Source organism: Cryptomeria japonica, chromosome 8, assembly GCF_030272615.1.
Source record: "Cryptomeria japonica chromosome 8, Sugi_1.0, whole genome shotgun sequence".
NCBI lineage: Eukaryota > Viridiplantae > Streptophyta > Pinopsida > Cupressales > Cupressaceae > Cryptomeria > Cryptomeria japonica.
The window spans coordinates 638,815,899-638,828,440 of NC_081412.1; the positions used below are offsets into that span (position 1 = coordinate 638,815,899).

At 32.8% G+C, this 12,542-nt stretch overlaps 1 protein-coding gene and 1 long non-coding RNA gene across 2 annotated transcripts; both read right to left on the reverse strand.

Moving 5' to 3' along the window:
- Positions 1-252: 252 nt before the first annotated feature.
- On the reverse strand, positions 253-3,031 carry LOC131053665 (uncharacterized). Its single transcript, XM_057988269.2, has 6 exons — positions 3,016-3,031; positions 2,818-2,906; positions 2,597-2,670; positions 2,251-2,313; positions 1,865-1,941; positions 253-1,737 (listed from the first exon to the last, which is right to left on the reverse strand). The coding sequence occupies exons 1-6, from the start codon at positions 3,029-3,031 to the stop codon at positions 485-487; spliced, it is 1,572 nt and encodes a 523-aa protein (XP_057844252.2). The 3' UTR covers positions 253-484.
- A 357-nt stretch (positions 3,032-3,388) lies between these two features.
- On the reverse strand, positions 3,389-4,742 carry LOC131053662 (uncharacterized). The gene is made up of 3 exons (XR_009107756.2): positions 4,645-4,742; positions 3,558-3,642; positions 3,389-3,465 (listed from the first exon to the last, which is right to left on the reverse strand). It is a non-coding gene; the product is annotated as an uncharacterized LOC131053662 (long non-coding RNA).
- Between the last annotated feature and the right edge of the window lie 7,800 nt (positions 4,743-12,542).

The following is a 12,542-nucleotide window of genomic DNA, read 5'->3' on the forward strand; positions in this document are numbered from 1 at the left end:
ATTAATAGTGTGTTTTTTCTTTGTCTATGCTGATTGAACAGCCGTGTATGAAAGATCTACAAAAGATTTATATTTCTAGCCTGTAATTCTGCAACTAATTTTTCTGTTTAATATCAGTATAATGTCAGTGCTGAATATTTTTTCTTACAAACATGTTTACTGGTGGCTTATTTTCTCAAATTTCTTTCTTGGTTGCTAATAGATAGTAAGACATTAAGTGAAGAAGAAGTCACAAAAATGTCTTGACGGTGGGAAAACTTTATATTACTGGAATGTTCAACATCTACCATAAAGTGAAGCGAAAGCTCACCCAAAACTGGATTTACTCCTGAAGGACAAAGCCTTAGTCTTGAAAATAAAAAAAAACATGAAAAACTAAATTTTTACCGCACTGTCTTAGGACTATCCATAGTCCAAAAGGGACAGAGATTATTCTGTTAAACAAGTAGCATGGTGAGAAGAGCTGAAATCCTATTTCAAATGACTAAGACCTTGACATCCTTATATCATTCCAAATATTGAACATAAGAGGAGCTTGACATGCTGTTCCTGCAAATGGCTCACTTTGAGAAGCTTGACGTGCTGGTTTTTCGCTAGGCCCACTTTCTGGATACTGAAGAGACGATGCCATCCAGTTTCTCTCAGGCATTATTACATTCTCATAACCAGTTCTCACAATACCTAAGGGCTGACCAGGAGAGCAGACTGTGCTTCTTGTGAAGGTGCCCACAGACAGCATGTTCTCAGAAGATGGTATCTTTAAAGCAGCTAATCCTTCTTGGAGATTCTCATAACCAGCTCTCACAATACCTGAGGACTGACCAGGAGAGCATACCATGCTTCTTGTGAAGGTACTCACAGACGAGATGTTTTCAGAGGCTGGTGTCCTTGAAGCAACCAATCCTTCTTGGACATTTTCATAACCAGCTGTCACAATACCTGATGGCTGCCTAGAAGAGCAGACTATGCTTTTTGTGAAGGTACCCATAGACATCATATTTTTAGAGGCTGGTGCCCTTGAAGCAACCAATAATCCTTGGACATTCTCATAACCAGCTCTCACAAAATCCGAGGGCTGCCCAGGAGAGCAGACTATGCTTCTTGTGAAGGTACCCACAGACATCATGTTTTCAGAGGCTGGTATCTTTGACGCAACTAATCCTTCTTGTGTATCGATGAATTGAGCTGGCAGAGAACCGTGTGATGGAACAGAGGAATCCCCCATTACCAGTCCTTGAGCAGATGCCATGGTTTTAGAGATTCCACGCTCATCAATGGCTCCAGGTTCCAAGCCCATCAGATTGTATAGAAAACCATTGTTATTGTTTGTGGGCATCAATTGCTGTGTTGCAGGGTTCAGTTTCTCATACCATACCATTGATGGAGAAGCTTGAACAGGCTGTTCAAGAGCAGCATTGTATGGTGCAGCAGAAGCATTGGAATGGCTGACTGTACCTGTCAGCGAGCTTTCTGTGCTAGAAGCAGCGATGATAGATTTGTCCACATTATTCCCAGCCCGAGTGTTTGCTGCATCTTCCAAAATCTTCTCAATACGTTCTATGCTTTCCATATCTTGTACTGCAGTACTATTGCGGTCTTCTTGCCCTCCTACGGGTAGGTCGGTGCTCATTATGGTTTTCACATCATATCTACTTATTTCAAAGTTTGTTACGGCTCTTGCTCCTTTGTATTTGATGGCGGCGATGTCATAAGCTTCGGCAGCCTGTTCCTCAGTCTCTGTGGGTTCCATGAAAGTCACTAACCATTTCATCCAGTTTGATGATTCGATGCATCTCTAATGAACTATAGCTCAATGCACTGCATTTATTGTAAACATTATACTATAAACTCTCTGTGTACTCACCGAATGTTCCCAGATACATATCTTTGTTCCCTGCAACTCTCCCAATCCTAGCCTGCCACTTTCCCTCATTTCTGTGCCTGCCAAGATATATCATTAGTATCCTAGAGCTTCATTATGTCAATTCTGGTATTTCTATCCATCAATTGATATCATTGAAATATAAATTAATTTCACTCGGGAAAATTAAGTGGCCTCTTTTGAATCACACTAATAAATCTAAATCTTATTGAAGAAATCAGTCTGATTTCAGATAAATAGCTTAACTAAATAAATCAAGATGCTTATGTTCAACTTTAAGTTCATCTAAATAAATTAATTCGAGATAATCTAATTTCATACAAACAATCTAAATAATCAATAATAAAAATGGGATGTTTAAGACCAACTTAAAATGAGCCCTTGTCACTCCTCGATACATTGATGCACCCCTCGAAAAGCTAGTACTACCCCTGCAAAATTAACACCTATTAGGGGCAGCAGGAGCATGCAATTACAAATCCAATAAAATCTCACTTAAGAACTAAACACTGGTATGAGTCTACATGTAATAGTTTGTGATCTATTATAAATTTCATTTCAAAATGCAGTGATTTTGAATGATAAACAGAATCAAGCCGCTCAAAAAAATGCAATTATAATACTCTCTGTCTGTGAAACCATTAACCACCTACACAGTCCCATACATATGTGCCTAACTTCTATAGATGCATACGGGATAGGAAACCCAAATACCTCCTTATAAAACGAATATATTCTTGTCTCGGCATGTTTTGCATTTCCTTCAACTCTTTCTCATATGTTATAATCTGCATTTGACATAGTAAAATTAAAATTGAAAATTCTGAAAACATTTTTGTAAAAATAAATATATAATGTTTTTTTAATGAATAAATGTCTGTATTAGTATCACATAGTACATTTTTAAATAACTTTGAAAGTGTATATAAGTATACCGGAAAGTTTAAAAGAGCTTCTGTACCCCAGTACTTGAGAGCTGCCAGATCATAAGCTCTGGCAGCACTCTCTTCCTGCTCAAAGCCGCCTACAGTGAACAGTTCAATTATAAATCTGGAACTTCAAAACTACTATGAATTAAAATTACTTACACCTGTATAACAAACTGATTAAAGTATCTCCTTACCGAGATATACTGGAGAATCCAATCATTGTCCAGAATTCATGGATCACAATATGACAGCTAAATTAGTATCCAAATTAGAATAAACCTACTTGTTCAATAGCTGCCCCCAAAAAGAACTTGTTTGTAAACGCAAATAAACACAACAAAAGATAATATATGGGAGACCTTATTTCTATACATAACACCTAGTTATGATATTCTTACACAACCTTAAGAGAAGACCAAGAAAGAAATCTCAGAAATTTTGTTTCAAAACATTGAATATATAAAAAAAAAACCTCCTTAAACTTCCCGGATCTTGATGGGCCCTAGAGCCCATTTTGTGCTGTAGAAAGAAGACTGTTCAATTGATAACTAATTACATGATAAATTCATGAACTAACCTTGTTTACCCTTGCGGTTGCTAGTATCTTTCTTTTTGTCCCAGAGATGGACTTCATATCTCCCTGTCCATCTATGCCTACATTGAATTCCACATAATCTTACATAAAACTAGCCCTTTATTTGGAATATATAAATATTTATGAGAATAATTATATATGTTGAACATACTTAGTAACTCCACGGTACACTGAACTGTAGGCCAAAGAACTGGAGGGCGGCTTTTCGATATCCATCAAGCTCTTCTCGTAATATTCTGCAAATGGATATGAATTTAACATTAGAATGCATAATTTAGAGACTCTCAATAAGTTAGGTACATATAAATTGTAAAAAATTAAAGAAAACAAAATCATAATATAACAGTATCGTTTAGATTTCATGATTGTTGAAAATAAGTCACACTTGAATCGATTTAAGAATTCTTTTGATGTTTAAATTCATTGGATCTTTAACCATGATGGTTCGAGTTTCCAAATATAGACATAAAATGAAGAGTCAGCCTTCAAGGGATAGAAATATTAGATCTCCTCATCTACCATCAGGTATTTTAAAACTTCTGCTATATAATAACTCAGATCTGAATAATTTGTATTACAATTTAATAATTATAATCTATTGCAATAAATTTATATGACTATTATCATGAAACAAACTGTCAACATATATTGATATAGTTCAATGTCCTAAAGACCATTTTATGGCATTATTTGTAAGAGTGTTTTTAAAGCATCAATATGTAAAATGTGTCAAACTTTGCATTACAAACTGAAATCTGGCCTACTCCTCCATCCATATCTGAAAATAGAAATAATATTGAAAATGAATATAAATGACATTTGAAAATCTAGTAGAGAAAACTTAAGACTATGATAGGTAAATAATATATATGAAATATGATTTAATATTAATATGTGAAAATACGAAAACCATAATGGGCTTCGGCCCTAGCTCGTCTGGTTGTGGATCGCAACTTAAGGCGTGGGTATGCTCCCGCTGTGTTGCTACTATGAAATCATTTTTAGATACAATAAAATTGATGGGTTATACAAATTAGATAGTTCTGATAGAGATCTAAAATTAAATCTACATGAAACTATATTTAAAAACTTGTTTTTCTTTAAATTTTGCAGATTTAGTATCTTTCAAAGCAATAATGTTTCACAGTAACTCTTCAACTCTTCAAGAAAAAAAATCAACTTTAATATCTAAACAATAGCTAAAAACCTATTTCTTTTAAGGTTTGAAAATTTAGTACCTTTCAAAGCAACAATGTTTCACTGCACCTCTTCAGAAAACAAACTTTCAACTTTAATACCTTCCAAAGCAATACTGTAGGTCTTCAGAAAAAAATTAGGAAATTCTTTAGGGTAGATTGAAGATATACAATGCCTTTTTATTATAGTGGAGATGTATAAAGATCTACATGAACAATTTCCAAAATCATGTTATATTATCGAGACAGTGCATAATAGTGACACGTTGTTGGTGTAGGTAGAATATAGGGTGTATATAAATCGAGATGTACTGTCCTCAAAATCTTATATTATTGGGAATGCATATAATAATGACATGTTATTTGCATAGTTACAATTTAAGGTGTATATGGATTTAGGGTTGATTGGAAGTCTACTATGCCTTCTTTATAATGGCACAATATTGGTGTAGGTAAAATATAACGTGTAGATGGTTTTAGGGTAGATTGTAAGTATAAAATGTCTTCTTTATAAAAGTGGAGATGTACATAAATCTAGATGGTCAATTCTCAAAATCATGTTATATTATGGGGAATGTGTATAATAATGACATATTATTCTATAGGTAAAATATAATGTGTAGATTGTATTTCCAAGATACTATTTTCCATGCACATGTGTACTTATAAAATTTATAAAATATATTAGTTAAACTCTATTTTACAAGAACACAATATAATCTCCAATATATAACAATAATAAATATTAAAAAATATCAGTTAAAGTTTGAAATTATAATTAATAATTTTTTTTTTGCCTAAATAATTGATTGACCATTTAAGATATTTAAAATTTATTTTATTCAATTTTTTAAAACTATTTATTTTATGAATTATAATTATATATTCATATGTAAAATTTCAAAATTTTTGGAAAGAAAAGAACATTAAAGAAAACGACATTTTATGATAAAATTTGTATGTTAATAATGTTAATTTTCATTCTATTTGATTCTATTTAATTTTAGTGGATAGGGTCAATACAATTACATATTGATAAATGGTGCATGGTGCGCATACTTATGTAATTTTGGGTTTATTATTCAACCCTTTTTTTATTTACACACATTATTATATATTTAATGCTATTTTATTCACATCTATAAATTTTTTTCATGGTTAATGTTTATTATATTCAATATTGTCCCCCATGTGGAGAAATTTATCCCCCACCTTTATATTAGTTTTTCCTTGTCCTAGCTTAATGTTTTAAAGATATCCATAAAATTTATGGCTATATTGACTAACCCTTGAATTTTAAATTTAATTTAAAATTTCATTGCCACCATGAGCTAATTTGATACAAATTTATAAAATTTATTGCTATATAATAGTATTTAAAGGCATTTAATGTGCATTCACTTATTATCAAAGAAAATCCAAAATATTATACATTAAAGAGAAGAAAATTTTAGGAATATGTCACTTGAGTGCACAAAAATAAACTTAATAATGCATCATCATTATAAAATGTTTGCATGATGAAGAGTGTCATATTTGAGTGTTTTCATGACTTTAGTTTGAATCCAATCAAAATGTTTTGATTAAGAATACATGACTCTTTTAATCTAGTGACTTGTCCAAGGCATTTTTAATACACCTATCTTTAATAGTCAATAAGGAATAAAGAATATTATGAACCACATAGAAAAAGTATGCAATTTATTAGTTATGATCTATGTGTTACAAGATATATTTTCACCTATAAAAATGATCTAAAATTGTAATATTGAACTATAATTTTTTTAAGTCTATGAAAATACCTTTTACATATTTTGAATAAAAATAGATCCATTTCCAATACTAAGGCAAACACATTTAATTAAATCATCAACCTTTACATTCTCTCAATTTGGAACATGAGTTTGTTGTCATTAATGTCAAACTTGTTGTAATGGAAGATTTAAGTTGATGTCTTTGATGTCAGCAAAGGTCCAAAAGTTGGTTTGGAAGTTTGTGATCAGTGGTGCTATATTAGGTGACTACTCATGGATTCATATTGATTTATGGAGATTAATGGAGATTGGTGTAAATGATATATTTGGTTGTCTTATGACTATTCTAAAACATTGAAGATGTATTTGGATGTCGATAGTAGATTTTGGTTAAGTTTGACTATTCTAGTGAATAGTCTGTCAAACTAATTGTGCTACACTGATTCATCTTTGACTATGGTTATAGTATGATATTGGTGGATGCAAAATAACATTATATCCAAGGTTTTATGTTATCATTTGATCCACAACTCATTTGGTGTTAGTCTAGGTATTAGCTATGCAGTGACAGTGTACCTGATTGTAGGAATGTTTTTTATTCATCAAATTTTTGGTGATTCTAGTGTTGTGGTTTTTTAGGGTCTTATTGTTGGTGTGAGGTGATGATATTTTATGCATTTGTAAGTATTTTTGTAGGTCCCCACCATTTTTGATTTTATTTAATGGGGTTTCTTTATTTATTCTATTCTCTAAAGCTAACTTGAGTGTTTTTGGTCCGTGCGGAGTTGAAGGTGATGATTTAAGATTTGCTAGGAATGTATGCCAACATGGTGTGATGCTTCACACATATTTTTTCCCTTCCATAATGAATTATAGAATAAATTTGGGCTGATGGTTTATACTCTATACGTTACATCTAATTAGGTCAACCTAATTGATGTATTTTATTTGTGTGGATGATATATAAAGGAAGAGGTCTTTTGGAGGATGATAAGTGATGGTAAGTGTTGAATGAGAAGTTGTGCAAAGGTTCACAAGTGTAGATGAGAAATCATGAAATCATTTTTAGATATTTATAACAATGAATCGTAATATGTATTTTAGATGATGTGCTTCTACTCAATTCAACAATTATTTCTCTTTGTAATCAAATCTATTGTATCTTTCCCTAAAGAAGTGATCATCAGTGTTTTGCAAGGCCTTTGTATCTTTCCATAAGGTTGTGTGCCTTATCTTTTAAGTCCAACTCAAGAGTAATGCGCTTCCTTGGCCTAGAGCTTGAAGCTTTGTAATCAGGTTCTCATATAGTGAGATAGTTCTCACTGAGGTTTTTTCCTCATTGAGTTTTCCATGTAAAATATTATTGTCATTGTGTAATTGGTGTTTTTGTTTTGTTTCTTTACTTTGAACTTATGATAATTGGAATGAATATTGAATGAATGGTTTAGTTTTAATATATGTTGATTGATGCCCCCCTTGTCACATTAGGAAGTGTTCAACATTTGGTATTAGAGAAGGGTTTCTTAAGAAATAGCCTAACAACTGAGGTAGATCCAAGATTTGAATGCAATGTTTGAATCTGAAGATTTGGATACTATGAAATCACATGATTGGGATATTAATGTGATTGTAGATCTTGAAGGAGAATGAATATTGGTTCTATTTTATCTAGGTGATTATTAGGAAAAGTTCAAGAAAGTAGAAGAACATGTTGTCCATATAAAAAGGAAAATTGATGAAGGGAGGAAGATCATTGATAATCTTGAAACAAAGCTACATAACAATTTTAGAGAGTGCACTATGCTTGAAGAATAAGTGGTTATGTTGAGGAAAGAATTGAAAGAGGCAAAAGAACAAATTGATATGAACCTAAAGCTCAAAGGTAGTAGTGATATGCTTAATGAGATGTTAAGTGCTCAAAATCCATCTAAGGACAAAGGTGGTCTTGGTTTTGACAAAAGAGAATGTTCTAAAACTCTCTGCAAAGATGAGAAAAGAAAGGAAAAGATCAAGGATGAATCAAAGAAGGCTAATGAAGATAAAAAATGTTTCAATTGGGTATGGAATAAGAACTTCAGAAAGCCAACTCTTGCTCAAATGAAGTATTCTCCATCCTTAAATGGTAAATGTTTTGCATGCAATAAGTTTAGACATAGATCTAGTGAATGTGAAGTCATATTAGATCTTATTTATTTATTGGACAATGCTATGCTTGAAATAAGTTTGGATATAAGGAAAATGAAGGAGAAAGTAGAATGATGTATGGATATTGTATGTATACAACAAATATGGGCATAAGGTTGTTGAGAGAAAATATAGTGTCATAAGGAACAAAAGTGGCTATAACAAGGTCCTACTTGTTATAGTTGCAAAAAAATAAAACACATTACTAGGTTCTACAGAGGAAAGAATGAGCAGACCTCTGGGCCAAAAAATAAGACTGATATCAATGATATAAAGGAGAAGGTGAAGAAGTCATGGGTGAATAAATCTGATGAGAATGTAGATGGCAAGATACTATATGGATTTGCACCTATTGGTGGTGCATATACTTCCTCTAGAAACTAGATAAAATGCATTATCTAAGAGGGAGATTCGATTGAAGACCCTAAGAATTAATTAATGGTATAAGATTTCCACAATCCATGCCGTATTCTCTTGATTTTTTCTAGATTCGATTGTGTTTGAAAAAATTAAGAGGACCCTAAGAATTCCCTATTGGTTTCAATGCTGGATTGGTTTTAGCATGACAAATATTATGAAGGATTTTCAAAATCTTTTCAAGTTTCTGCGATGATTTTTAAAAGCATTTGGGGTCTTTGTCAATACAGAGTAGCATATTTTTGGTGTCTTACAATCAAGTGTATTCAATGATAAAAATAAGTAGTTGACATTAACAGTAAATTATCTTTTTGAATTCATTTGAATTAATTGTGATCTTACAAGTTCAAGAGCTATTACATGTTAAAAAATATGTCTCAAGAAAATCCAAGCGACAATGCGATCAAGGTATTATACAAACCATGCTTTACCGATTCCACTTGATGATTTGATGGCTACTCCTATTATTGTTGACCTATCCTTGAAGCCACAACTTGATTTCAAGCCTTACCCATTTGTGGTGATATAGAAAGATAACAAAGGTGATTTTTCAAAGGTGTCATTGGATATAGTGTATACAGAGGATGTTAGGGCATATATTCATCTGACTCTAGTTGAAGGGATTCATGTGAAGCTCAATGATCTATGGATGAAGCTAGTGAAAGATGACCTGATGACCTTCACGTAGCAATATAAGCATATTCCAAAATTAGGGTTGGATATTTGGAAGTGTGAGATTTTGTCAAGATCAAGAGGCGATGGAAAGCACAAATAAGAGAGACAATAGAATGACAAGAATAAAACTGTATTCTCATCAATATGCAAAATGATCAACTGGATTCACCAATACAATGAATATAGGCCTGCTTATATAGGCAAGGCCATATGGATGTACGAGCACATAATTATGACATGTGGCTCAATGAGAAACAAGGGTAGGTAAGAAATACTAGGGGTAGGTAGGAGAAATAATATAATATTCCACAAGAGGTGGATGACCCACCGAATGTGGAGTGTAACAGCAAAATAAGACCACAAAAGGTGGAATTTCTCCTACAAGCACTATCCCTATGTGCACACTTCCCTAAGTGTCTCAAATCCAAACTACGAAAAGATGCATTATCCTAAGTTAACTTAAGTAAAGTGTAATAATATCCATAATGAATATTTATTTACACCAACAGGAAGGAGTTCCTTAATTTCAACTATGATCATGCATATATTTTGATCATATTGGGCCACATTTATGGAGACATTATTTTTTGGATCACCTACATAAGATCATGAACGATGGTATTAGAACTTTGATAGGGTTGTGTACCTCTACACACTTCCTGTTCTAAAATTGGTGAAGAATGGTACAGTGTTTGAGCTTACTGATGCAAAATATAATGGAAGGGCTATGATTGTGGAGTACATAATTCGAGTGTTTTCTATTTAACAAAGGGTTTGGACTACAATATTTTCTATGAGAATTATGAGGTATTCACCATTGCCACTGTAATACACTCTTCTTATCAGATGGTGGTTGAAGGAGAGAAGTTTGATCTTTGTGAGATTTTGAGACAACAACTTTTGGAAAATTTGGATACAATGTAGAAAATTAAGTATCTATTTAGATTTGAGTCTCTAATAATTTTCTTAGATTTTATGTATATGAATGAGCTCCCAAGTGTTAGAAGTAAAATGTGGAATAAGTTCACTCCTATAACAATACAAATAAAACATCATATTAAAATTTTTAATAACAATATAGAGGCATACAGTATGCATATTCTAGTTGGTTCAAGAATTTTAAAGATAAGATGTGGGAAAGAGAAAGAATCCCTAGTGGATTGGTTTGGAAATACATGTATGAAGTCACATTTCTGGTCAACAAGGACCATTGCTACATTGAAGTTTTCAAGCCAAGGACTACTTATCTACTAAAGCTACCATATGAAATATTTGAGAAGTATGTAGAGATTTTCAAAATATTGACACTTTGTTGAGGTTATGGTAGATCCGAATAAAGATCTAGGCTAGGAGAAACTATTGAATTTTTGAGCAAGATGATATTGAATAAGTCTAAGAAGACTCATGCAAATATAATGGAGATAACCTACCCATCATAGCTAAATATTTTACGAAGCAAGTTATGAGGAGAATTAGGTCTACATCCACCTCTACTTAGATGAATATTGGTTCCTTTGGAACCCCTGTGAAAGTTGTAATAAGTGAGAAGAAGAATTAAAAACTTGAGCAAAAGGCAACAAGAGAGAAATATCTTGCTTGAAAACCATAGTTGAGGAATTAGGAACCCTTGTGAAAGTTGTAATAAGAAAGAGGTCCAAGAAGATAGTAGGTGAAAAGAAGTATGGTGTTCCTCTCATCTATAGAAAGAGAACACTGGTCTCCCCAATAGAAACCCCAACTAAGAATAAGAAGAAGAAAATAGTAGTGGAGAAGAAGAAAGACAAGAAAACATCAAATGGAAGGAAGAAGAGTCTTGTATCCCTACAGTTGATCCTAATTATCAACCTCTCGATCTCAGTAGATTGGTGAATGCCATCTACTAGCATGATTCTTTGGAGGTATCTACAAGTTTGTATAAGGATGCTACTTAGTTAAACATAATGACAATTGAGAAGGCCATTGTCTATTATTTGGTTAAATTTAACAAGAATGTTAGTGATATTGTAGATAAATTACTATTGGAGTTGTTGGAGGCATTGACATAGAGAAAAAATGAAGTAGTAAGGAAGGAATCCAACATTTGGACTCATGCATTGGATATGGTATGTAACCCCTTATCTCAGGACGACAAGACAAAGATCACTTACAGTCTTAACACAGTGTTGAAAACTGAAGATAGAGTCAACCTCCTCATGGGTGAGGGTCCAAATTAAAATAAAAGGGTAGTTAGACAGATTGAAGAAGTGGTAACAAATGTTGTAGAAGAGTTGAAGAAAAGTGTGCCTTCTCTTGTGTAGAAGACAAATACTATTATTGGACAGGTGGTGACTAAAGTTGGATCTCCCAATGGTGGTAATGCTGAGGATGATTCAGAGAAGAAGATTGATGAGTAGAAAGATGATAAACCAAGTTTGATGGAGGTAGACAAGGGTGTGGAGATAGTTGCAGAGATGATTCTAGAGAAGGAGAAGAGTCTAGAGAAGGAAAAATAAAAGGAGAAGGTGATAGAGGAAGATAAAGATATGGAGTCTAGTGGAGAATCTTATAGACTTTCTAGAGATTTTATTTCAGATTTTTTGAGCCTATGGATGTTGTTTGAACCAGTAATCAATTTTTGAGGTACTTTAGGAAGCTATATCTCAGGGTAAGATGGACCTTAACTAGTTTTCTCCTCTGCACATTCTTCATTTGGGTGATATCTTCACCATTTCTCACACAAGAAATACATTAAAGAATAAATACAAGGCTTAATAGTTATTGATGATGCAGTGAAAGTGAAGTACTTTCAAAAATTATTCTAGATGATAGTGTATCTAGTGAGGAGCAACTATAGTTTCTTCTTAAGGGCTTTAAGGAACATGCCTCCAAATGGGAGGATAAAATTTTTGAAGGATGTAGAGAAGAAGGTAG

Bases quoted from the DNA above. Each gene is read 5' to 3' on its own strand.
- LOC131053665 (XM_057988269.2), bottom strand. The intron at 2,671-2,817 runs GTATACTTATAT...TGTCAAATGCAG, and splicing joins AAGCTCTTTTAAACTTTCCG to ATTATAACATATGAGAAAGA. The intron at 2,314-2,596 runs GTATTTGGGTTT...TTAATTTTGCAG, and splicing joins TATATTCGTTTTATAAGGAG to GGGTAGTACTAGCTTTTCGA.